The sequence below is a fragment of the Triticum aestivum genome, chromosome 3B, assembly GCF_018294505.1.
Source record: "Triticum aestivum cultivar Chinese Spring chromosome 3B, IWGSC CS RefSeq v2.1, whole genome shotgun sequence".
Lineage (NCBI taxonomy): Eukaryota > Viridiplantae > Streptophyta > Magnoliopsida > Poales > Poaceae > Triticum > Triticum aestivum.
Window position 1 is genome coordinate 2,536,643 of NC_057801.1, and position 26,043 is coordinate 2,562,685.

The window sequence follows — 26,043 nt, forward strand, 5'->3', positions numbered from 1 at the left end:
GTGCGAGCGGATGAATCGATAAGAGGTGAATCATCAATGAGCCAAGACCGAAGAAGCACATAAGACAAAGTGTGTCAAGATTAGGAAGAGAATGTTAGAGTAATCTTGATTAGTAATTAGCAAGTAGGAGTCCTTGTGTCCGATTCGAGTACTAGTTCATGTACGGGTGCTAGTCCTTGTACAGGAATAGTTTAGTACGTGTCAGGTTGTAGGTTAATTTGGCAAAAATTATTGTGTGCACGTCTCTATCGTGATTTGATGTGATCGATCTTGTGGGCAAGTTTCAACAACCAACTGGTACGTAGTACACCGTGGTTAGGTGCGTCGTCAGGACGGACGAATGCATGGACCGCGTGGCCGCGCACCTCGTCGTGGGAGTCCCACACGTCCATGGCGGCGCGCTCGGCGAGGAGGACGATGCTGTCGTTGTCGTCGTCGACGCGCACGGCGAGGAGGACGATGACGCATCGGAGAACGGCGAGGAGGAGGACGCCGTCGTCCTGGACGCGGCGGCCGAGGACGATGACGACATCATCGTCGTTGTCGAGCCACCGGTGCAGCAGGCACCGCCGGCGGCGGCGCAACGGGCCTCCCGAAGAGCCGGTGGAAGAGGCGGGCGGCGGAATTGGGGGAGAAATCTTCGAAGCTAAAGCAGCCCACGATGTTGATCGTACCATGGAGAAGCTTGAAGTGGTCCTCCTCGGCACCGTGGACAATCGGAGCTATGTGTTAAACTAAGGGGGCAAATGCCCCCCCCCCCCCAAAGGTTTGAACCAATTTTATGAAGAATTCTTTTTATAGGAGAGCATAGATGAGAATATATTTGGCGCCCCTCCTCACCCCAACACTCGTATTCTGTCTTTGGCCTTCCGTGGATAGATATCGTCTAGCCCCGTCACTGCATACTAGTATACAATTTATGGAAGAACGTATCAATAAGTTTGATTTTGCAACTCATATTTTGTCTTTGGCCCTCCTCGGCAGATTTCGTCTAGCTCTACCACTGCACACTAGAATATAATTTAACAAAAAAACATATCAACAATTGGCTGGCTCAATAATCATCATGATGAAGACCAGTTGCTATTGCCAAGTTTATGTATTCGTTCAAAAGCGTAAGCTCATTACCTACACTAAAGACAGTTCAAGAACATTTTACATAAAGCACAATAGAAAGAAAATAAGTAATTACCCACATGCGAAGAGAAAATAACAGGCATGCACCCTGTTGCTACCGAATGCTGGGTATTAGGTCCAGACGGTGCACCCAAATACAATTGAGGGAGCCTCCAGTCAGTTTTCTTTTTCTTTTTTGTTTGTTTGTTTTAGAACGGTTTTGTTTGGTTTTCTCTTTTCTGTTATACTTTTTAATTTTTTAATTTTTTCCTTTTTTACTTCTATTTTTATTTTTCAAATTTAGAACTTTTTCACAAATTCGTGAGATTGTTTTAAAATTTGTTGAACATTTTTCAACGCTATGAACTTTTTCCCTCAAACATGTGAACCACTTTTTAGATCCATGATTTTTTAATCCATGAACTTTATATTAAAATCAATAAAAATCTATCAAAATCATGAATTTGTTTTCAAAAATCCATGAACTTTTTTCAAATTTTATCTTAGTTTTTGTTTACTTTTTCGAAATTAGTGAACTTTTTTATATCCACGAAGTTTTTATTTCATGAACTATTTCCAATTTAGTGATTTGCTTTTTAAAAATTCATAAACTTTCTTGAAATTTTGTGAAATTTTTCTTACTTTTTTTCTTCAAATTAGTGAACTTTTTTCAAATTCACGATATTTTTTTTTTGAAATTTTGAAACCTTTTCAGGTTTTGATTTTTTTTCAAAAATATGAACCATTTAAAAATTTATGATTATTTTTCTTTCTACTAAGTTTTTTCTGAATTTCTTAACTTTGTTTCTAAAAAGTCAATGGTCTACATGAGCCTAGTCAACACCAGCAGCGATCGGTCAAGCTTGGAACCAACCGAAGCAATTGAACTAGGAAATCGAGCGACCTAGAAACTTTTTTTAGTGAGTGCAAACGGGCACACCCCCTCCCCCCCCCCCCCCCCCCCCTCCACGCAATCCGCTCTGCGCTGGCTCATTTCTGTTATTTGGTCGTTTAAACCTCCAAAAAAGGTGGCGATTGGATCGAACTGCCGACCTTACCATTCTAAGGGAAGTGCAGCCGACCAGCCCAGTCTTCTGCTTATGCACACCTACTTCATTTTTTTCTTCAGTTCGGTTTGTTCTTTTTCTTTCCCCTTATTTTTTTCTATTTCTTTTTTGTTTTCTTTAATGCATGGTTTTCAAAAGTTCGTGAATCTTTTTGAATTCTCATTTTCTTTTCTTTTTGCGTTTTTCTATTTTATTTCATTTCTCTAAAGTCAACGGTTGACCACTCAATTGGTCAACAGCAACCAATCAAACAACTCTTGTGTGGGCAACCAGGTGGGGGCGACCGGTGAAGCGATCGGGCACTCGCCACATGGGCCAGCCCAGGACCAGGTGGCTGTGAAGCGCCAATTAGGAAATCAACGGAGCCTTCCATGTAGTGAGCGCTACTAGCCGACTCGGTTCTAGAGCCCTCAAGGCGAGTCGCCCATAGAAAAAAAACCGTGAAAGCCCCATTAAAAGGGAAAGAAATCAAAATAAGAAAGCCCGTAGGCTGGGTGGAATACCTGCTACTTCACGGGTGCGCCTCTGCCTGGCTTTGTGTACAGTGTATTTGAAAATGTGATTTAGAAAAATGTTAAACATGTATAAAAAAAAGTTCCCGGTGTATAAAACAAAGTACAAGGTATATGGAAACAAGTAGATATCGAAATTAATATTTCAAACAATGTTGACCATGCATTTAAAAATAGTATTGTGTATACAAAAAAATGTTCCTGTATGTAAGAAAAATGTGCACGTGTATGAAAAAAGTTTACATCAGAATATATGTTTGAAAAACATGTTTATCATGTATTTCATATTTTAAGGGGATATATAAAGATGTTATATACGTATACAAAAATGTGCAACGTGTATGAAATATCAAAAAGAAGCATCTAAACATATATTGTTGCATTTTTATAGGGAAAAAAACAGAGCACAGGTCACGTGACAGGTGGCAGGGGCAGCGCCGTCATTTCGGCCCGAGCTCAGAGCCGACCGTTGAGCAACGTTCCAATTTCGTTTTCCTCTTCTTCTCCCCTCTCCAGTCGCCGCCGCACGCCCCGCCTCATTCTTCTTTACCGTTCGTTGCTCCCTCCCCCGAGCAGCTCCAATCTTTCTCTCCAGCTCCCTCCCCCACCCCCCGCCACCAGCTTCTCCGTCCGTCCCCTCCCCGTCGGCGGAAAGCTCCCGTCAGAGGCTCTCTCCGGCTGTCAATTCGTCGGCGGACGGCTCACCGGCGAGGAGATCAAGCAGCCACCCCGTCTCCTCTCCAAGGTACTGACCAGTCCATCCCCTGTCTGCCCCGCTCGACGCCGCCATGATTGATCGATTTCCTTTCCTGCAAGAAGATTTCTGATCTGCCCTCTTCTTGAAAAAGGCAAGAATTGAACCGCCCAAGGCTTCCCTTTCCCCGAATCGGCCGGGGTTTCCTCCGATCCGCGTCGTTCAGGGGCAAGATCGGGTGCGAATTCATGCGCCCCGCAGTAAAATTCAGCCTGGATCAAGAACGCGTTGCTGTTTCCTGTCCAAGAACAGAGCATTTCATTCTTTCTTTCTTTCTTGCGATCCCCTCACCAATAGTTTTCCGATCTCAGCAGATCACATCGTCGGCGGCCGGCCATGGCGACGCTGTCGGCGGGCGTGCTCCTGAAGCTGCTGGACGGGATGAAGACGGGCGCGGCGAAGCCGGTGGGCGAGCACCGGACGGCGGTGCTGCAGGTGACGGACATCGTGCCGGCGGAGATGGACGAGGTGGACCTCTTCCCCAAGCACGGCCGCTTCTACGTCAAGGTCTCCGACTCCTCCCACTCCATCTACGCCACGCTACCCCCCGCGCAGGCCGACCTCGTGCTCGCCAACAAGCTCAGCCTCGGCCAGTTCCTCCACGTCGACCGCCTCGACCCGGGCTCCCCCGTCCCCGTCGTCGTCGGCGCCAGGCCCATCCCCGGGCGCCACCCGCTCGTCGTCGGCACCCCCGAGCCCCTCGCCAGGAAGCCCGCCGCGCCGCGCAGGGGCTCCTGGGGCCCCGAGAACCATGGTGGCGCCACGGTGGCGTCGCCCAAGGTCGTCAGGCCCATCGCGCTCTGCTTCGAGGAGAGGACGCCCGTCAAGGAGCGCCCCTCGCCGGCGCGCAGCTCGGTGTCTTCCGTCAGGAAGAGCACCAGCGTCATGCCGAGGTTGGTGACACGCAGCCGGAGCTTCGTCGCCGACCGCGGCGACCCCCCTCCGCCGCCCAACAAGATCCCCAAGAGCCCCTTGGCACCCGTATGTTCCTCCTGCTCTGCACACCTGAACTGAACTGAACATTTTTTCCATGGCTTCTGAAGCTGCTGAAGTTAACTGAAGATAAGCTGTGTGTGTGTGCAGGAGAAGAGCTCCATGAGCTGCACGGCCGTGCGCACGATGAGCAGGAGGCCCAGGGAGGAGGAGCCCTCCTCGCCGGTCTCCGACGACGACGCCGGCAGCACCGCCACGTCCTCCAAGCGGCGGCCCTCGTCGTCGGCCGCCCGCGTGCCCGTGCCGGTGAAGCTCAGCTCCCTCGGCAAGGTGTGCGATCGTCAGATATTCAGAATTTCTGTCAGTTGTTCTATCTCAACTCTGAACTCTGAACTGAAATTTTGTCATGTCAGGAGGCCATGGAGCAGCGGGAGCAGGCGCAGAAGGCGGCGCTGGAGGCGCTGCGCAACGCGTCGGCGACGGACAACGTCGTCAGGATCTACAAGTATGTCCTCCATCAATTCCTCATTGCGATCTTGAGTGACACTGTCTGTCTGTCTGTCTGCCACGAGCTGAGCTCACCAGAATGAATGAATGTGTTTGGTCTCGTTTTGTTGCCAGGATGTTCGCCGACGTGAGCAAGGCGGCGAGGCCGGACGCGCCCGCGGCCTGCTTCGACGGCTTCCTCAGCTTCCACCAGGAGGCCGCGCAGGCCGTGGCCGACATCGAGTCCATCCAGGCGGCCACCTCCATGGCCGCTGCGGCCACCAGCGACGTGCTCGCCGAGGCGACGCCGGCGCCGAACGTGCTGCAGGAGATCGCGCAGAACAGGGCCACGACGCCGGCGAGGCGGCGGGGCCTGCTCGGGTTCGGCGGCGTGTCCAAGTCGGTGTCCTTCGCGCCGGGCACGCTCCAGGACCCTTCGTCGCGGCAGGACGGCGGCGGCGCCCGGAGCTCCAGCGCCAGCAGGAAGTGCCTCGGGACGCCCGTCGACGGCGGCGACGACAAGAGCAAGAGGTCGTCCGCTCCTGCCGGAGTAGCAGTGGTGGCGGTGGCGCAGTCGCCTCTGGGGTCGTCGCTGAGGATGGCGAGGCAGATGCAGGCGGAGGCCGGGGGCTGGTTCATGGAGTTCCTGGAGGCGGCGCTGGAGGCCGGGCTGAAGAAGAAGCGCACGAGCAGCAGTGGGAAGCCGGGGGCGACGGGGGCGCAGAGCTGCCCGCAGTCGCTGGTGCTGCGCGTGATCAACTGGGTGGAGATGGAGCAGAGCGGCGGCGAGAGCCGGAAGGCCGGGCACCCCAGGGCGGCCGCCATCGCCAGGAAGCTTAGGATCAAGGCCAAGAACCCCTGAGCTGAGGCCCTCTTTCCTTGATCACAATTGCTCATCAGTGAGCACTCAAGAAGGAACACTGAAGCTCTTGTTCGGTTCTTTGGAGTATGTATGAATCAATCAAATCAAAATTCGTTATTCTTTCCACAGCTAATTTTGTGCTTGTGCGTTGTTTTTTGTTGTATGAATGAGCCAAAATTCGACGAGTTGTCACAACATACCAACTAAAGTTGAGTGTTACTCCCTCCGTCCCGTAGTATAAGAGCGTTTTTAACATCAAAACAGTTTGGTGTTCCTAAGAGCAAGTCAGTAGAAATTCTTGATTTTTTTATGATTAGAGTAAGTCAGTAGAAATGTCTGAAACTTGACAAAATTCCATGGTGATTAGGCACAGGAATCCATCCTAGGAGTGTGACTTAAAACAACTTGGGCACAAGAAAGTTTGACTCAAAACAAACATATTGCTAAGTTTGGAACAATGCTACTTTACATATGCCGTTGATCATCTAGTGCATCAAGAATCCAAAGAAAAATAAGCATGTCTGAGGATATCGCTAGCTGGATTCCCACCCGCACAGAGTTCTCACTCTTTGTTGACCCGTGTCTTGAAGGGGCATTGAAACAAGAGACGCGTGAGAGTTGGTTGATATAGATTCATGTACGCAAGAGATGTATGAAAAGTGCTTTCACGTGATGTGACTTAATTTGAATAAAAATATGTATATTATTCAGATTTGCTCAAATTAGTTTAATCCAATCGCGGTGGGTGAACGAACGTATGATCCATTCATGCGCGTCCAAATGATTGTATTTTGTCACCGTCTTTTCCGTCGCCGCCGTGTGTTCTTAATTTAGTGTTAATAACTGCACGTGGGCACATTATGTTTGAAAGAGAGATCTAAAAAATGTACTCCCTCCGTCCCGAACAGGATGTCTCAACTTTATCTAAATTTGTATGCGGGGCATCCATGGGCGTGGGGGCACCTGCCCAGATCTGGATCGCTGGCGGCGCGTGGCGGCGGCATGGTGATGGGCAGTGGCGGCGGTTCTGCAAGGCCCGCGGGCAGGAGTGACGGTCACAGGCACCGGAGCAGCAGGCACCAGGTCAGTGCCGGACTCTGTGATTGTAGGCACATGTCCGTCCCGAAGAGCCAGTGGAAGAGGCGGGCAGCGGAATGGGGAAGAAGTCTTCGAAGGGGGCAAATGCCCCCCCCCCCCCAAGGTTTGAACAAATTTTATGAAGAATTCCTTTTATAGGAGAGCATAGATGAGAATATATTTGGCGCCCCTCCTCACCCCAACACTCGTATTCTGTCTTTGGCCTTCCGTCGATAGATTTCGTCTAGCCCCGGCACTGCATACTAGTATACAATTTATGAAAAAATGTATCAATAAGTTTGATTTTGCAACTCATATTTTGTCTTTGGCCCTCCTCGGCAGATTTCGTCTAGCTCTACCGCTGCACACTAGAATATAATTTAACAAAAAAACATATCAACAATTGGCTGGCTCAATAATCATCATGATGAAGATCGGCTGCTATTGCTCAGTTTATGTGTTCGTTCAAAAGCGTAAGCTCATGCATTTTATCTACACTAAAGACAGTTCAAGAACATTTTACATAAAGCACAACAGAAAGAAAATAAGTAGTTACCCACATGCGAAGAGAAAATAACAGGCATGCACCCTGTTGCTACCGAATGCTGGGTATTAGGTCCAGACGGTGCGCCCAAATACAATTGAGGGAGCTTCTAGTCAGTTATCTTTTTCTTTTTTGTTTGTTTGTTTTAGAACGGTTTTGTTTGCTTTTCTATTTTCTGTTCTACTTTCTAAATTTTATTTTTATTTTTTCCTTTTTTACTTTTATTTTTATTTTTCAAATTTAGAACTTTTTCACAAATTCGTAAGATTTTTTTAAAATTTGTTGAACTTTTTTCAACGCTATGAACTTTTTCCCTCAAACATGTGAACCACTTTTCAGATCCATGATTTTTTTTAATCCATGAACTTTATATTAAAATCAATGAAAATCTTTCAAAATCATGAATTTGTTTTCAAAAATCTATGAACTTTTTTCAAATTTCATCTTAGTTTTTGTTTAATTTTTCGATATTAGTGAAGTTTTGAAACCTTTTTCAGATTTGTGATTTTTTGTTCAAAAATATGAACCATTTAAAAATTTATGATTGTTGTTTTTTGTTCAACATATTTGCTGTTCTTTGCCTGAAATCAATAATCTCTTACACAGGGTATGCACAAATAGTACTGAATTAAACACCGCACTTTGTGGTTGTTGTTTGGTTCACAAAGGAACAGTTCTAGAATGGGAGAATAAGTCCCTCTGTTATGACTAAACCCATTTGTTTTCTTTAGATCATTCCTTGTATTTTTTTTGTGTCATGTTGAATGCTTCGTAGCATCTGTATTTTTTTGTGTCATGTTGAATACAGCGCAGCATCGCCCAGCTCCTCCTCGATCCTCAGAAGCTGTTCCGATTGGAAAAAGAAAAAACGGTTAGTGTGACTTTTTTTAAACTAAAAAAAATGCTGCTGAAACAAAACATGAACACGACGAGGCTTGAATGGACAGATTACGCTAATGAACCATGGGATTAAATAATTTATTTAATCATTTGCAAGAAGGTTTTGGCCAACAAAGTATCCAGCATTGCTTCAGCACCACATACAAGAATAAAGAATTAGAGGAGAGCTATTTGCATGGTTGTAGTACTTGGCAAGACACTCTCGGTCTTAATCTGCCCCTGTTGCAGACGAAGAAACACTGCTCAGTCATCAATCCAAAGGAGAAGGTAGCGAGTGTTATGAGTAAAATGCGCGGATATTACAGAATCATACCGTGGACAAACCAATGGCCAAATCAGCAAAGAATGTGTCCTCAGTCTCACCACTTGGCTGCAGACAGCAAAGGGACATAAGCATACTGCAGAACTGGTAACAAGAGAATTAGAACGTGATGGGCAACAAGGCGGCAGGGATCCAATTAGGGACTACATGACATGGAAAGGATGAACAATCAGAACGTGCAGAAAATCATACATAAAGATGCATCACTTGTCTCTGAAGAAAGGTTCAGTTTTTTTTGACACAGATAATTAACTAACTAATTCAGCCAGATCAAGAACACAAGCGTAGAGCATGAGAGGGAGAGGGAGACCTTGCAGAGTCGGAGCAGACTCGGAGGTGGTGCTGACGTCCATCCATGCTGCATCGGGCCAAATCGAAACCACCGACATGGCGGCGGCTGCTGCTGGCCTCCATGCTCTGCTATGGGTGAAGAAGCAGAGATCAACAGGGGAGTCCTCCATGGCAGCGGCTGCGGGACCGGCTGTGGAGGCGGCCAGCTTCCGCGGCCTCGGCGAGGGGCTAGCACGGGGAGGTGCCCCGCGCGCTCGCATTGCGGTGTACAAGTCCCTCTGGACCACCGCGGCCGGCACCACCATTGGTAGCACGGTGGCCATTCTCGCGGCCATCGACGACGTGATCTACGATGGAGCGGACGTCTTGTCTCACTACTAGGGAAAGCCCTAGTAGTAGCGCGGGTTTTGAGGCTATCAGCAGCGCGGGCAGCCGCGCTACTACTACGGCGCTACAGCTAACTGTTAGTAGTAGCGCTGTCCGCACTCACGCTACTACTGTTGACTATATCAGCAGTGCTTTTCTGGAATGCGCTACTATTAATTAGCTGTAGCGGTTTCCTAGCCCCTCGCTACTGCTATATCTTTTGCCATTTCCCCCCGCTTCCTACCCCGTTTCTGTTTCAATAAACTGCAACTTCCAGATACTAGATACTACTAGATATCAATTTCATAAAGCATTATAGGTACTAGATAGTATTACTAGATAACAATTTCATATATAGTCAACATGCATCCTCAAGAAGTACTAGATGATATCGACGACGATCATCATATGTAGTTCTAGATGATATCAACGACGATCATCATATGTAGTTCTAGATGATATAGCCACACACACACATATGTAGTTCTAGATGATATCGACGACGATCATCATCCTCAAGCCTGGGCGGTGGGTGTTCCTGATAGTAATTAGGATGACCTGTGCAACATGAAGATTATTGCCAATGAGGAATCTCTTCCAACCAACCGAGTTTAAGTGTATGCGACCGTCCGTGTCCATGCGGTAAGTACAGGTTGTGACGGAGCCCCTTGCGATAAGGCGTAGTCCAGCCGAGCCTTCTTCATCGGGCTCGATACCACAACTCACAGATAGACTCTTTGGCAATTTTTGAATAACAGAAACATATCAATTAATAAATACCCTCGCACATACTCTTGCAAATATATTTCTATTAAGTATGGATTTCTACACTATCAAAAGACACAGTACTACACATTTGTACTAAGCACGAATTCTACTAATAAGTATATATTGATTATCTACACTATTAATAGTTCCTTAGATTCTACACTAATAAGCATGTGATCGGACTCTACACTAAAGCATATCATCAACTAGATTTCACACAGCATATCATTGGACTCTACACTAAGCATATCATCGTATAATTTGCATTTGTAAGTATAACATACCATATCATGTCAATCGACCATGGTACTTGTCAGGCGGGTCACGAATGGCACCCCGACAAAGTCATCACGTGGCGGAATTATGTCCCATAGATTGCACACCTCCTCCTCGCTCAGCCTCATTATTTGAGCTACGATGGCTTCATGAAGTGGGTCCTCATCATCTTCATTGAGTGGGTCCTCATTATCTTTATCATCTTCGTCATCTTCATCATCTTCGACCAGGGTCATATAAATGACAGCCAGCTTGGGTGTTCTGCTCTGAAGGAGAAGCTGATCAACTCACCACCAGTAAGACGCATGCGGGCGAGGAAACGGGCCCATCCATCTCCTCCAATCTGTGACATATTGCGTCCTTTCTCGACCTCCATAGTGTACGACCCCCCTAGGAGCCTCAAATGTCACAGTGTCTCCTGTCAGCTTGTTGAATTTTAACCTCACATTGCATGGGACGATCTGTGTAAAAAAAAGCAAAATGACACAATGCAGTATTGCCAACACTAAAAATAAAATAGTTGTCACATTTCATATAATTTCTTACCGCCGCATGACGAAAAGTCGGCTGGAAGTAGATGTCGAACAACTTGCCACTTGTAAGGCTGTTGGCGCACCTTGACTTGCACAGTCGACATGGTGGTGGTGGTGGTGATGCCATTTTTCTAAAGCAATATGAGCAAAGTATTAACGACCCATTTCACAGGAAAGAAAAACAGTAGCATGTGATATTTTTGGTTCTTCTTCAGTTACATTTTCATAGCTTACTAACACCTTCTAGAATAGAACCAACAGCTAGCAGGCAAATGCCAAATCTTTCCTAGTAAGATTTGGTTCTTCTTCCGCGAGAAGCAATTTGATTATTCTTCCGCGAGAAGCAATTTGATGGACAATTATAATCCTAAGATCTAGCTAGGTGGTGCCAAATCTTCAGAGCTATCAACTAGCACTAAATCAACTAAATCAAAATGTTCTATAAATCAACTAAATCAACTAGGCTACTAAATCAACTAAATCAAAATATTCTAAATCAACTAAATCAACTAAATCATATGAACTAAATCAAAATGTTGCATATGAAATAGCCTACTAAATCAAAATGTAGCAGGGAGGAGGGGTTGTGGATGGAGGGGGGAGGAGGGAGAAGGAGGGGCGACTGGAGGAGGGAGGAGAGAGTAGAACGGAGGAGGAAGGCGGAGCGAGGAGGGGCCGGCCGGCGGCGAGTGGAGGGAGGACGGAGGAGGAGGGCGGTACCGAGTCCAGCGAGGAGGAGGAGGTGACGGCGGCGCAGAGGGAGGAGGGGTAGGCGACGACGGCCGGCGAGGTCGAGGGCGGCCGGCGGGGGAGGACCGGCGTGGGGGGTTGAGCGGGAGATCGAGTGAATGTGAGTGTGAGTGGATCGGATAGAGGAGCGCGCTACTGCTACATAGCAGCAGCGCCTTATTTTAAAACACACTGCTGGTAAGATTCTGTGTATAGACTTTTTCCTAACAGTGTATCTCCCTCATTTCCATAGACAAGAACTCATTTGGCGCTTTGCATGCGGTTCAAAAGAGGATAACGGTGGTGTATGGAGGTGGCAACGACGGTCCGAAACCACAGACGGTTATGAATACTTCGCCATGGGTCATCACCATGGCGACGAGCAAGGTTGATCGGTCATTTCCCACAGTGATCACGCTCAGAAACAAGCAACAAGTAGTGGTACGTACCTACATAATTGATGGTGGAAACATGAACATATCTAAAGAACCACAAGGGAGTGTATACATTAAAATTCTTCAGCAAACTAACTCTCGCCGTTCTGTTTTGCAGGGACAATCCCTCTATTACCAAGCCAAGAACTTATCCGGGAGTAGTTTCACAGATCTTGAATTTACTAACCAGCCGTATGTTAATTCAGCTACCTGTTTATTTGTTTTTTATGTAGGGGCAATTCCAAAGCTAACTTCACTTTGCACTTTTAGGTGTACTGCTGATGTACTTAATGGCATGGACGTAATAGGGATAATCCTTGTCTGCTTACCATTGCCAGGTGATCAAGTTGCGCTCACAACATTGAGTATTTTCGGGCAGGCGCACTAGTAGAAAACATGGCTTTCGTTCGGGCCTGGCCAGCCCATTAGTCCCGGTTCAGTCACGAACCGGGACCCATGGGGAATTCTTCCCGGTTCGTGAGCCCGGGGGCCGGCCGGGGCCTCGTGGGCATTGGTCCCGATTCGTATGGACCCATTTGTTCCGGTTCCAGGCATGAACCGGGACCAATGGTCCTCGCTCCTGGCCCACAACCATTGGTCCTGGTTCGTGCCTGGAACCGGAACAGAATGCTGGGCTTTAGTCCCGGTTTCTGTCACGAACCGGAACAAATGAGTTGCCTATATATACCCCATCGACACAGCAGAGCACTTCACAGTGCTCTGTTTTTTCTGGCCGGCGAGGGGAGGGCATTTGGGTGCTCTAGCTCACCTCCTATGCACATGAGGTGTTCGATGAAATGTCCGAGCCACACTAGTTAATCTTTCTGGCTGGCAGTGGGTTAGAACCACTGTCTGCTTCGTACGTACTCCCTTCGTTCTAAAATAGATGATCCAACTTTGTACTACGTAGGATGCGATCATTGGAGTGGTTGACACCGGTCGATATTTAGTTACCACTGCCTGCCTTTGTACGTAGTGAGCAATTGAGTGAACTGCCTCGCATCTCTATATGACATGCAAAAATATGTCGCACGTGTGTTTCAATTGAATTTTGCTAGCACATTTTAGAGGACCGGGACTCCGGGAGATAACTATAATATTGATTCAATGACCCGCTAGGACTAAGTGCTCTAATTATTTCCTAGTCAGACCGAGCCGGTCACTCCCATTTTAACATCCTCTCTAGGTAAGTTGATGTGCTTTCCATCCTCTCTAGGTTCTCCACTGGGCAATGCACAAATTATGGCGGCATCACAATCTACTTTCAACCACTATCGAAAGACCTCATCCTACGCTGCATGAACTATCACCATCGTTTGGTTGCAGTCATGACCAGCACAGAGCCAGACGCCGCACGAGGGAGGCCGGGAGGAGGAGCTCGGGGTCGGGCGCTGGTGGTGGCATCGTACAGGCAGCGGCGGCACTTGGGCCTGGGTGGGCAAGATCTGGCCTCGAAACGTTTTCTTAATTTAAAAGGACTGCGGGTTGTATTACTGAAAAATACAGAGGGGTTTTAGCAAAAGCGCGATGACGGTGAGCGGGCGGGCAGAAGCGATAATCGTTTTATTATTGGGGAAGGATATATAAACTAGCCTATACACGGCCACAAATCATGTTTTTTTTAGCAAGGCACGCATAGGTTCTTTTTTCTTTCTGGTGAATTTACACATAAGACCACACACATGATTGGATTTGGAGAGGCCACTGCTCCATCATCTTTATTGCTCCATCCAGCCAAGAAGTGTCAGAGGAGGCGGTCCAGGTACTCGTCGACGGTGGTGTACTTCACGTCAGGGTACAGCTCGGTGGCCTCGACGCCAAAGGACGGCTCGATGTCGAAGTTGGCCTGGTCGCCCCTCACCAAGACGGAGAGCGAGTGGGACAACATCATGTTGAGAGGGTATGCCGCCTCTGCATAGTCACACATGCATGTCAACAAAGAATGGTCAGTCAGAGATGCTACGAGTACATTCTCAAGGGAGGCACAATGATGGGATGGATGTACCCTACCCTTGATCAACATGAGGAGATCCGCCTCTGGGATGCGTGCGATCTGGAAAGTCCTTCCTGCTTTCTTCTCCCACAGTGCGATGAGCTCGTTGTGGGACACGATGTTCGCCGGCGGCCTCATGTACAGGATCTTGTTCAGGGTCCTCGTATCCTCGATCGCTCTCACCGTGTAGGCAGCTATGTCCTCTTCCACCACAAACACCCCTGCATGCGTGCATCAATAGTACAGATCAACACATGATGTAACTGACAGCGCGGATTTACAGTGGCAGGAAAAAGGATATGATGCGTGATTACCTTTTGCATCTCCATCGCCTAGGACAGTGATCTTGTCGGACGGAGGACCAACGCCAAGAGCCGTAACATCGCCGATGCTCACAAGGTAGGTTTCGGCAAACCCGTTGCAGCAGACATATGTATGAGGTATACCCTCCTCCTCGATCAGACGGCGAAGGCTGATTTTACCAGCGTATAGTGTGGCTGCTGGATCCACGGTGTGAACCCGCTCTGGGTCAGAGCCGAACTCAGACGGCAGGAACCTCTGTGCAGCAACTCTGATTCAGCAATTGATCGATTTGCATCCATCGTTCGATCAACAAATAAAGAAGACAAAATGATAATCTCACTGACCTTAATGACGTTGCCGGCCTCCTTGATGGCCATGAAAATCCTCGTCTGCTCGTCGAGCTGACAGGTCCCCACAACCGAGATCACGACATCTGCACCCTTGATGGCATTTACGAGGCTGTCGTGGTCAAATAAATCTCCCTACTCTTTTCGCAAAAAATAATATAAATAAATAAATAAATCTCCCTACTCATCAGCTGACAGAAAAAAAAAATTAGAATCCACACATAAAACTGTGAAAAACAAAGAGTAGCTGAAAGTGTTAGACTGAATACCGCTTCTACAGGCTACTCAACGACTGCATCTATCCATGCAGCATGCAACGTCGGCCAGTCCTACTAGATAGGATCTCTAACTGTAATTGGTTACAGTGTGTGCGTGCGTGTGTATCTTCTTCTCCTCATCCTTCCTGTAACTCTATATATTGTACCCCTTGAGGATGAATACAACGCGCTGATTACTTCTTCTTTATGCACACTAAATACATTCTACATGGTATCAGATTAGATCCTTCGGCCTCCATGGCTCCTACCACACCTGCCACCGGCGCGGCCACCCTCGGTGCTCTCTCCGATGGCACCAGCGCCTCCACGGCCGCCGGCACTACTGCATCCTTTTCCACTTCCTCAACCTCCTCGTCCGAGTTGGCTGGCTCTACTTCGTCCGGCCCCAACCCGTACGCACTCGGCCTCTTCGGCATCCGCTCCGTGATCGACTACAAGCTCGACCTCCACACCGGTCCGTACTCCACCTGGCACGATGATATGGAGCTGCAGGTTGCCAAGTTCGGCCTTCTCCATCACCTTGAACCTGATGCCGCTGCCCCGCCCGGTGATCCGACCTGGCGCCTCCTCGACCTCGACATCAAATCGTGGATCCTGGCCACGATCTCCGACGAGCTCAAGGCCATGGTGAAGGGCAAGCCCTCCGCGCGCGATGTGTGGGCCGCCATCGAGGCGATCTTCACCGGCAACCAACGCGCTCGCCAGATGCAGCTGACCACGGAGCTCCTCCACCAGGTCCAAGGGAACCAGCCCGTCGCCTCCTACTGCGGCCGTATCAAGGCCATCGGCGACGCGCTCGCCGACGTCGCGCTGCCCCAGTCCGACGACGCGCTCATCGTCGCCCTCATCCGCGGCCTCCACGCCCGTCACAAGATGACGGCCAAAATCATCCAGCGGGAGGCGGCCACGATCTCCTTTGCGGAGGCTCAGAACATGCTCGTCCAGGACGAGACGATGGAGAAGTCCGCCGACCGGCTCACCTCCAACACCGCGCTCCTCTCCGTCAATCGGTCGGCGCCCTCCGGTGGTCACGGCGGCCAGGGGTCCTATGGTGTCTCCGGCGGCCAGGGGTCCTCTGGTGTCTCCGGTGGCTCTTCTAGCGGCGCCCCCAACCCCGGCAGCTACGGCGGAAGTGGCCTCCCGCCCGGTACTCCATCGCCCAATCAAGGTAAACCGAAGCGCAAACGGTTCAGCAACCACGGTGGCTATGGCTGGTCTCCACCGACCGGCGTCCGTCCTTGGACTGGTGTCGTCCAAGCATGGCCGCAGCAGCTTGTTCCTCCACCTCGTCCAGGCAGTGGCGGTGCTCCTGGGCTCCTTGGACCTCGGCCCGTGCCACCCCAGGCGTACACCATGTACGCGCCGCTCCATCCTCCTGCGCCTTATGGTGGTCCGGTGGGCTTTGCGCCATTCCAGTACGGCCAGCCTCCACCACCGCCCACGTTCCAGCATGGTCTTCCCCAACCCGCCTTCGCCCCGCCGACTGCACCCAGCTTCGAGCAGTCCGCTTTGATTGGGGCGCTGCAGGACATGTCGCTCGCCCAGTCCGGCGGCTAGTACGCGGACTCTGGTGCCTCTGCCCACCTCTCGGCAACGCAAGGTATTCTCTCTCACGCTAGCCCTGTTGCTCATCATGCACCAGTTATTGTTGGTAATGGCGATCACCTTCCTGTCACCCACCTCGGTTACTCATTTCTTCCTTCCCTCTCCCGTCCCCTGTATTTACAACATGTCCTTGTTGCCCCAAACGTCATCCACAATTTATTATCTGTCCGTCGCTTTACTACTGATAATCTCGTTTTTATGGAATTTGATCCTTTCGGTGTTTCTGTGAAGGACCTGCGAACCCGGGCTCTTCTTCTCAGATGTAACAGCAGCGGCGACCTCTACCCGATCTTTCCGTCAACATCTACCGACCCGCCCGTCGCGCTCGTCGCCGCCACCTCCGACCTATGGCATCGTCGATTAGGCCATCCCGGCGTTTCTTCCAATTTTAATAAATCTTTCCCTTGTAATAAAACCGACGGCCTATGCCATGCTTGTCAATTAGGAAAACACACGAGATTGCCCTTTAGCTCGTCAACCAGTTTGACTTCCGCTGCATTTGAGCTTGTACACTGTGATCTATGGACAGCACCGATTCCTAGTATATCTGGTTGCAAGTATTATTTGATTATTGTTGACGATTTCACACACTTCATGTGGAGTTTTCCCATGCGTTTCAAATCTGATGTACACCCCGTTCTCTCAAACTTTCATGCCTTTGTTCGCACTCACTTCCATTGCTCCATCGGCACGATCCAATGCGACAACGGCAAGGAGTTTGACAACATCGCCAATTGCACCCTTCTCGCTCCATTCGGGACTTCTCTCTGCTTTTCTTGTCCCTACACTTCACCACAAAACGGCAAAGCGGAGCGAGCTATCCGAACCACTAATGACGTTATTCGCACCATCCTAATCCAAGCTTCCATGCCACCGCCCTATTGGGCTGAAGCCCTCACCACCGCCACTCATCTTCTTAATATTCGCCCCACAAAACCCCTCTCTCTCTCCACACCGCATGAAGCCCTATTTCGTGTCCCTTCATCGTATGATCATCTACGCGTATATGGTTGCCTCTGTTTTCCAAACATCAGCGCCCAAACCCCGCACAAACTTGCACCACGATCTCTTGCGTGTGTTTTCATTGGCTATGCCACGGAGCACAAAGGCTACCGCTGTCTCGACCCAAAAACACATCGCGTACACATCTCTCGACATGTCACGTTCGATGAGCATAAATTTCCGTTCGCCGAAACCCACACGCCCGATCCTCCCTCCTACAATTTCGCCCACGATCACAGCGATCTCCTACTCCTACCCGCCGCGATTTCCCCTCTGCATGGCCTCGATTCCCGTGGCCATGCACGCCCCACCGAACCGCCTACGTCTCCGCAGCCTGGCCCAGCGTCCCCTAGCCCAGCCCAGACTACCGCCTCTTCCTCTCGCTCTGGTCCATCTTCTCCCGAGCCTAGCGTCCCTCCCCCTCGCCGCAACCCTCCCTCTCGCCCCACTAAACCGCCACCGGCGCCATCTACTATCCAAACTAGATCACAGCACGGCGTCTTCCGACCCAAACGGATCTTCGATCTCTCCATCACCACGCCTCCCTCCCCCATACCCCGCAACTATCGCGCCGCCCTCCTTGACCAGAATTGGTCCGACGCCATGCATGCCGAGTTCACTGCCCTTCTTCAGAATCACACCTGGACACTTGTTCCCAAACCTCCCGGCGCCAACATTGTCTCTGGTAAATGGGTATATCGACACAAATTCCATTCTGACGGTTCCCTCGCTCGTCACAAAGCTAGATGGGTTGTTCGCGGCTTCTCTCAAGAACACGGCATCGACTATGATGAAACATTCTCCCCTGTCGTCAAACCAGCCACAATTCGTATCGTTTTGTCCCTCGCCGTCTCATCTCATTGGCCAATTCATCAACTCGATGTTAAAAATGCGTTTCTTCACGGCACTTTAGCAGAGACTGTATATTGCCAGCAGCCACAGGTATTCGAAGACCCCTCTCGTCCCCACCACGTTTGCCTTCTTCAAAAATCCTTATACGGCCTCAAACAAGCTCCTCGCGCGTGGTTCACCAGGTTTTCTTCCTTTATTTCTACCATCGGTTTCTCTGCTTCTAAATCCGATTCCTCCCTATTTACTTTCCACTCTTCTACAGCCACTGCCTATATTCTTCTTTATGTCAACGACATAGTCCTCACAGCATCTTCCACTGAATTTCTTCAGCAGGTCATTTCTACTCTCAGCTCAGAATTCTCCATGACAGATCTTGGGCCTCTTAGTCATTTCCTCGGCATCGCTGTCTCTCGCTCTCCCGACGGCCTTCATCTATCTCAACGCCAATATGCCCTTGAACTCGTCCAGCGCGCGGGCATGTCTGAATGTAACCCTGTCACTACTCCCATCGACTCCGGTTCAAAAATTTCCATCAACGACGGCGATCTTTTAGACAACCCTTCCGACTACCGTAGTCTCACCGGCGCCCTTCTCTATCTAACTCTTACCCGTCCCGACATTACCTACGCCGCTCAGCAGGCATGTTTGTTCATGCATGCTCCCCGCTCCGCGCACCTAAATCTTGTCCGACGTATCCTCCGGTATGTCAAAGGTACACTCCACTTTGGCACCTTAATCACTCCCTCCTCCAGCACTTCCCTCACCGCTTACTCGGACGCCGATTGGGCCGGGTGTCCCGACACCCGCCGATCGACCACCGGTTTCTGTGTTTATCTCGGTGACAATCTTATTTCGTGGTCGTCCAAACGCCAACTAACCATGTCCAGGTCTAGTGCTGAAGCGGAATACCGCGCGGTCGCCCATGTCGTGGCTGAGACATGTTGGATCCGACAGCTCCTACAGGAACTTCACCGGCCGCTCGACAAAGCTTCCGTTGTTTATTGCGATAACATTTCTGCAGTGTACCTCAGTGCCAACCCCGTGCAGCACCGCCGTACCAAACACATTGAGATCGATATTCACTTTGTTCGAGACAAGGTTCAGGTTGGCGACATTCGTGTTCTCCATGAGCCCACGTCTATGCAGTTCGCCGATGTGTTTACAAAGGGCCTCTCCTCTACGGCGTTCTTGGACTTCCGCAACAGTCTCACCGTCGGCGAGCCTCCCGCTGCCACTGCGGGGGGGGGGGGGGTGTTAGACTGAATACCGCTTCTACAGGCTACTCAACGACTGCATCTATCCATGCAGCATGCAACGTCGGCCAGTCCTACTAGATAGGATCTCTAACTGTAATTGGTTACAGTGTGTGCGTGAGTGTGTATCTTCTTCTCCTCATCCTTCCTGTAACTCTATATATTGTACCCCTTGATGATGAATACAACGCGCTGATTACTTCTTCTTTATGCACACTAAATACATTCTACGGAAAGGAAGGCAGACAACACCAAATGATATGAATCTTATACGACATTGATGAGAGCAACACCGGAACCAATGAAGCTCTTGAGGAGCTGCGCCTTGGCCAGATCAGCCGGTGCAGCATCCCTGATGAGGACAGAGGTCGGGTGGCCGCGGCGGACACTCGCAGCAATGATATTAGTGTTAATATGTTTGTGGTGGCATTTTAGCGCGTAGTCAGTGTAGCGGGTAATATTAGTGTTCGTTGTGATTAATGAGAAGATGACAATGTCTGACAGGTGAAAATGTCTGAATCAGTAAATTTGACTGTTTACTACGGCGCTGGTAACGTTCGATATAATGAGTTGGGAGTTGATCTTAGCGAGTTTAAAAATGGCGTCATGACACTAGCAGACCCGGACAGACTGGACATTAGACAATTGAAGTACTGGTTGACAACTAGTTTCGGGCTTGATCCTGAAGTATGTTCCGTCAGTATTCACGCATTGTGGACCAAATCTTGTAAAAATGTCAAGTGGGAGTTGATGCCGGTAGATAGGAGCCAACATTGGTTGTCCCTGTTAAGACGCTGCCGAGACCGAAGAATCCACCCATATGTACTTGTGCAACCTGTGCCGAAGGAGGAGAATGCCGTACAACTCCACAGGGGGTATGAAACCGGTCAGGGCAGTGAAGTGGCGACCGAGATTGTTTTATCCGGGTCACAACCACAAGATGTGTATGCTAGCCAACCCGAGAAAGAGTCGGAGTACGTGCCACACAATGTTTGTGGTCCTGATACTGGGCAGAGTAGCCAGTCGATAATATTAGCTGGTTCTGGTTTTGCTGACGGGGATGAGAAAGGGGATGAAATGCAGAGGGTGATGGAGCAAGAGGACGAGGATGGATTGGTGGAGGAACTGGATTCTGAAAATTCTGAGGATGAAGTGGAGGTACCGATTCCTTCTGCATGGGAGCAGGACATATCCACTGGCCTTACGGTCAACGATGGCCATGAGACTCCATGGCAGTATAATCTGAACCAAGTACAGATAGGGGCTATGTTTGATACAAAGAAAAAATTGAAGTATGCGGTGATAAAGTGGGCTATGTCTACGCAGAGGGTTTTCCGGATACACATATCAAGTCCAACAAACTATACCGTGAAATGTGTTGAAACAAGTTGTCCTGGGAAGGTGCACGGGCATGTGCCGAAGTATGACATCCACTGGGTTGTCACCATTGTCGTCCCACATAATTGTGTGAGGAAGAACCTGTTGGTGAAGCATCCGAACCTGACTTCAAGTCTCATTGCGCAACTCATGTATACTGAGATAGTAGAGAAGAAAGATATGGAAGCAAAACACATCCAGACAGCAGTGAAGGTCAGATGGAATTATGTCATTCCTGATGGGAAGGCTTGGAGGGCTAAGCAGAAGGCTATGGAGGAAAGGTTTGGGACGTTCTTCGACTCATATGATAATGTTGTCCGTCTCCTGGGCATACTGAAGGAGAGGAATCCCGGCACTTATGTGAATGTACAACACATGCGGTTGCTGAGTATACCAGATTTCAAGGTGTTGAAACGAGTGTTCTTCTCTTTTGGTATGTGCATCGAAGCTTTCCGGCATTGTCCTCCTGTTATGTTTGTTGATGGTACATTCCTGACCGGTCAGTATAGAGGGCAAATTTTGACTGCTATTGGTGTGGACGGGAACAATCAAATCATCCCACTTGCCATGGAATTTGTGGAGGGTGAGAACTTTCTCAGCTGGGTATGGTTCTTCCGCCAAGTGAAAATTGCCATCGTGAAGGACTGACCAAACGTGTGTGTCATTCATGACAGACATGCTGGTATATTGAAGGCCGTGAAGACACTTCGTAATCCAACAGATGACGAACCAACACCTTGGAGGGACTTGCAGAGCCGGTGGTGCATGCGCCATCTTGGGGCTAATTTTTTCTCACAGTTCAAGAACAAGCGGTTGATGAACTTGTTCAAAAAATTATGCAAGCAGAGCCAACAACGAAAATACGAATTTATTTGGTCAAAACTAGATGAGTTTACTAAGAAGCAGGTCCGTGCGAGGAAGAAAATGGAAGAAGATCAAGTTAAATTAGCAGCACTCATCACGGAGCTAGAGGAGCCAGTAGGTCTTTGTGACTTGCCAGCAATTGACCCTCCTAATACTAAGAGAAAGAAGGGAAGGGCAATAAAGAATTTTTCTGAGTGGATAGAGAAAGAGCCTCCAGTGAATTGGTCTTTGCTGCATGACACACATGGAGCTAGGTATGGCCACATGACAACCAATCTTGCAGAGGGGTATAACTTTGTGCTGAGAGGGAATAGAGCATTGCCACTCACAGCTATTGTGGAGGCTGTATTCCACGACACTTTGAGATATTTCAGAGAAAGGCACGAGTTAGCAAAGAAGCATATTGAAGATAATCAGAACACACCTTATTGTAGCCGTGTCATGGAATACATGGCAAAGAAGATAGAGAAAGCAAAGAAGCACACTGTCAAACTCATAGGGAATCAAGAAAGGAGGTATGAGGTTCAGCTTCCTACCGATGGTTTTGGTTCTGGAAATGAGGTGAAGACACACGAGGTAAAAATTGGAACGGAATTTTATCCAACGTGTGAGTGTACATGCAACAAACCAAAGTTGTTGCACCTACCTTGCTCTCATGTGTTGGCTGCCTGTGGCCAGATTGAATTGGATGCTATCTCCTTCGTGTCCCCATACTTTTTAAAAGAGGCAGTGCTCAACACCTGGACAGGCGAGATGACAGGGTTTAGAGTCGTCGGCAATTTTAACAAGGTAAACGACGGTGAGAGAGTATACATCCTGCATCCAGACCTTCGGCGAACAAGTAGGGGCAGACGAAAGGCCCGTCGCATCCGGAACGATATGGACCAGTCTGAAGCTGGTGGAGCAACCAGGCAATGTTTGTTATGCGCGGCTTATGGGCATAGGATGTAATATTGTCCCGACCTGAACAAAGATGGTGCTTCCGCATCGACGAGTGCTTCCACATCGACGGGTGCGACAACAAGAGCAAGAGGCGGACGTGGTCGTGGCAGTCGAGGCCGAAGGGGCGGACGAGGAAGAAATAACTCACAAGCTATATAATGTGTCGTAGGGCGAACGAGGAAGAAATAACTCACAGGACTATGTTTTAATTTGTAATATGTCAGGACTATGTTTTAATTTGTAATATGTCAGGACTATGTTTTAATTTGTAATATGTCAGGACTATGTTTTAATTTGTAATATGTCAGGACTATGTTTGTATTTGCACCTGAGATTTGTTGTTTGAATTGCAGATATGTCTTTGTATCCGTTGCTTAATGGTAACATCGATAGAAAGCACCGGGGCGCCCTATTGGAAGCGGGCAACAACTTAGACGTGTTGGTCACTCGTACCCCAAAGACTAACTGGCTGATACACGATTCATGGGTTGATAGGTATGTGTGCATATAATGGAGTCCATATAATGACTTACTATGTTTGACATACTTTTCATAGCCGCTAAGAATCTTGTTATTTTGTAGGTTAAGTTGGGCTGGACTTCTACCCTTGGCACGGCTGGTTGAGGGTACATTAGATGAGTGGATTGATGGTCCGGACTTAGATGAGGCAGGTGAACCAGTGCAGTTACACAAAGAGGCAAGTGAAACGTTTCTCTTATGACAAGTCACTCCTTACCTGCTTAGTAGATAGATGGAGGCCAGAGACACATACGTTTCACTTTCCATGGGGAGAGATGGCGCCTACTTTACAGGATGTGTCTTACTTGTTGGGATTACCTCTGGCCGGTGCTGCCATAGGTCCCTTAGAGGCAGAATCTAGGTGGCAAACAGCGATGCAGACCCATTTTTTGGCTGCGGTCCCGACTGCTAGGGCCATAGACAACGATCCTCATGGACCTCTTTTTAGATGGTTGAGCCAGTTTCAGGTAACCATCACAGGCCACTTGAACAAATGTTGTTTTTTAGTTGCCCGATTTTCATACAATTATTACGTTTCTATGTAGATTGTCTCGTTAGGATATCCCGATGTTCAGTTGTCGGAGGCACAGATTGACCGGTCCCTAGAGGCATATATTCTTTGGCTGTTCGGCAAGACGATGTTTACGGAGAACCACGTGACCACTGTCGATGCACGACTCATCGGTATTGCACGAGAGATAGCTGACGCACGTTGCCCTGCGGATATTCTACAGAGGAGTTTTGGTTCTGCTGTGTTAGCTGCTACGTACAGAGGCCTGTGCAAAGCTTGCTTGTTGAAGTCTAGAAAATCTGGTGTTGTTGGATGTCCATTATTGTTGCAGCTCTGGTCATACGAGAGATTCCCTATTGGACGACCCTATGTCTATGTTGATAAACCTTTTGGTTTGGAGGACTTAGCTGGGGCTTATGTGCCTGCTATCGGCGATTTACCTACTATGGGATCTGTTTGGGCACGACGAGAGGTACTTTTATATTAAGTAATATTTAATTCAATTATTTCTTGCCATTCAATAGTATTACTAATGCTTATTTGTTGTCATGCACAGAGACAATTTGCGCATAGTCAGGTTAGGGGATGCTACCCGTCCTTCACGGTGCAGTTTGATAGTTTGCACGAGGATCAAGTTATCTGGGAGCCATACTCGGCTCAGGCTATATCATCGAGGTACCCAGTTGGGATTTCTGGATTATGCACTAGAGATCGGCACTTTTGGATGACCAAGGGCAAGTTGGTGTTCGATGTGACGGTTGAGGAGATGTCTCTTCATAGGGTGATGAGACAGTTCGGTCTATATCAAGAGCCTGAGATTCCAGATATTCCACACTTGCCAGACCACGTGCACAAGTAAGTACTAATACTATTTTAGTTGTCAGCTATACATTCATAATATACCTAATCATGTATCGCGCATGTCAATATCAGGGACAGTCGCCTAGGAGGAAACAAGTCGATGGATTACTGGCTTAAGAGCGTTACCCCTTACGTTGACGAATGGACTACCGCTGCGACAAATATCTGGGGTGAGGTTCAGGCCTATAACTGGGAAATGTTCGGGTTGTATCTGCAGCGTTACCGGCATACAACGAGGATCTACTTGGTTCCATCAGCTGCTCCTGATTAGATCGAAGCCCCTCTCACCAGCGATATGTACCCAACTTCCTCTGTTGTGGGAACCAGACACCACGCGGTAAATGCCTTGGTTCTTATATGTTGAGTCTTTTGTTAAACTGGGATGTCTATTCGTGGTGTCTATCATACAACGAGGATATAATTGGTTAACTCTTCATCTACAGGGTGACTTTACAGTACAGGCGCGAGAGGAGGTTTCCGCTTTAATGCGGCGCTATCAGAGGGGAGAAACTATCCCACCGCGAGAGGGCGTCTCATGGTTGAGGCGTCTTGATGACAAGCTACGCGGGATTTACGCAGCTGTTACGTGTAGACGGTCTTCGGATGTTGCACTTCCTCCTCCAGCACATCGTCCGCCACGTCCCTCTGTACAATATTCAGAACCACGACCCTCTGTGCACCGTTCACAACCACGACCTTCTGTGCACCGTGAAGAACCCCATCCTTCACAGCCAGGGAGCTCTTCCTGGCATGAGCCACCTCCTTCATAGCCAGGGAGCTCTTCCTGGCATGAGCCACCTCCTTCACAGCCAGGGAGCTCTTCCTGGCATGAGCCACCTCCTTCACAGCCAGGGAGCTCTTCCTGGCATGAGCCACCTCCTTCACAGCTAGGGAGCGCTTACTGGCATCAGCAGATGGAACTAGGTAACCCTACTCACTACATTCTTTTCAACAGAGTAGTAATCGTTCATGCATTTGTATCAATTTTACATGTTTTACTTTACCGCAGGCGGCAACCAGTCGCAACCGTTCATGCATTCAGAGCAGTCACCCATCCTTAGTGGTGGTGCTGATTACTTTGAGGGCGACCGCGAGGATGATGACCATGCTACAAACATTTATGGCTTCTCGCAGACAGTGTTTCACACTCCACCACCACCACCGACGCAGGAGACACAAACCGTGACAGACGAGGTTAACTATGGTCGTGGAAGACCACCGCCTCAGCGCTTATCGCCTTCTGGTCCTCGCCCGAGGAAGACCCAGACTCGTCGCCATCCCCCGCAGTGATATGCTTATCTATCTATGTATGACTCATTATCTATTTTAGTTTCAGACTATTCGCATATGTGTGTCAGTATTTATG

General features: G+C 48.8%; 3 protein-coding genes across 6 annotated transcripts; 2 read left to right on the forward strand and 1 right to left on the reverse strand.

Moving 5' to 3' along the window:
- Positions 1–3,240: 3,240 nt before the first annotated feature.
- On the forward strand, positions 3,241–5,858 carry LOC123068161 (uncharacterized). 4 transcript variants are annotated; one of them, XM_044490641.1, is made up of 6 exons: positions 3,305–3,440; positions 3,544–3,627; positions 3,764–4,430; positions 4,533–4,712; positions 4,796–4,887; positions 5,004–5,858. In XM_044490641.1, the coding sequence occupies exons 3-6, from the start codon at positions 3,786–3,788 to the stop codon at positions 5,728–5,730; spliced, it is 1,644 nt and encodes a 547-aa protein (XP_044346576.1). In that variant the 5' UTR covers positions 3,305–3,440; positions 3,544–3,627; positions 3,764–3,785; the 3' UTR covers positions 5,731–5,858. The 4 variants fall into 4 exon arrangements, with proteins under 4 accessions (XP_044346575.1, XP_044346577.1, XP_044346576.1 ...); XM_044490643.1 differs by having other exon boundaries at positions 3,423–3,440; positions 3,761–4,430; XM_044490640.1 differs by lacking the exon at positions 3,544–3,627 and having other exon boundaries at positions 3,241–3,440; positions 3,761–4,430.
- A 7,767-nt stretch (positions 5,859–13,625) lies between these two features.
- LOC123072941 (isoflavone reductase homolog IRL) lies at positions 13,626–21,747 on the reverse strand. Its single transcript, XM_044496605.1, has 6 exons — positions 21,657–21,747; positions 19,880–20,100; positions 14,611–14,748; positions 14,278–14,521; positions 13,981–14,184; positions 13,626–13,881 (listed from the first exon to the last, which is right to left on the reverse strand). The coding sequence occupies exons 1-6, from the start codon at positions 21,745–21,747 to the stop codon at positions 13,715–13,717; spliced, it is 1,065 nt and encodes a 354-aa protein (XP_044352540.1). The 3' UTR covers positions 13,626–13,714.
- LOC123064214 (uncharacterized) lies at positions 15,075–17,067 on the forward strand. The gene is made up of 2 exons (XM_044487741.1): positions 15,075–16,491; positions 16,728–17,067. The coding sequence occupies exon 1, from the start codon at positions 15,078–15,080 to the stop codon at positions 16,446–16,448; it is 1,371 nt and encodes a 456-aa protein (XP_044343676.1). The 5' UTR covers positions 15,075–15,077; the 3' UTR covers positions 16,449–16,491; positions 16,728–17,067.
- Positions 21,748–26,043: the final 4,296 nt, after the last annotated feature.

Excerpts from the sequence above, each read along its gene's own strand:
- LOC123068161 (XM_044490640.1), top strand. The coding sequence starts at position 3,786 with ATGGCGACGCTGTCGGCGGGCGTGCTCCTGAAGCTGCTGGACGGGATG. Across the intron at positions 4,431-4,532 it reads CCAAGAGCCCCTTGGCACCC|GAGAAGAGCTCCATGAGCTG; the intron begins GTATGTTCCTCC and ends GTGTGTGTGCAG. Across the intron at positions 4,888-5,003 it reads AACGTCGTCAGGATCTACAA|GATGTTCGCCGACGTGAGCA; the intron begins GTATGTCCTCCA and ends TTTTGTTGCCAG.
- LOC123064214 (XM_044487741.1), top strand. The coding sequence starts at position 15,078 with ATGCACACTAAATACATTCTACATGGTATCAGATTAGATCCTTCGGCC.
- LOC123072941 (XM_044496605.1), bottom strand. The coding sequence starts at position 21,747 with ATGCACCACCGGCTCTGCAAGTCCCTCCAAGGTGTTGGTTCGTCATCT. Across the intron at positions 14,522-14,610 it reads AGGCCGGCAACGTCATTAAG|AGGTTCCTGCCGTCTGAGTT; the intron begins GTCAGTGAGATT and ends GTTGCTGCACAG. Across the intron at positions 14,185-14,277 it reads AGGCGATGGAGATGCAAAAG|GGGTGTTTGTGGTGGAAGAG; the intron begins GTAATCACGCAT and ends GCACGCATGCAG.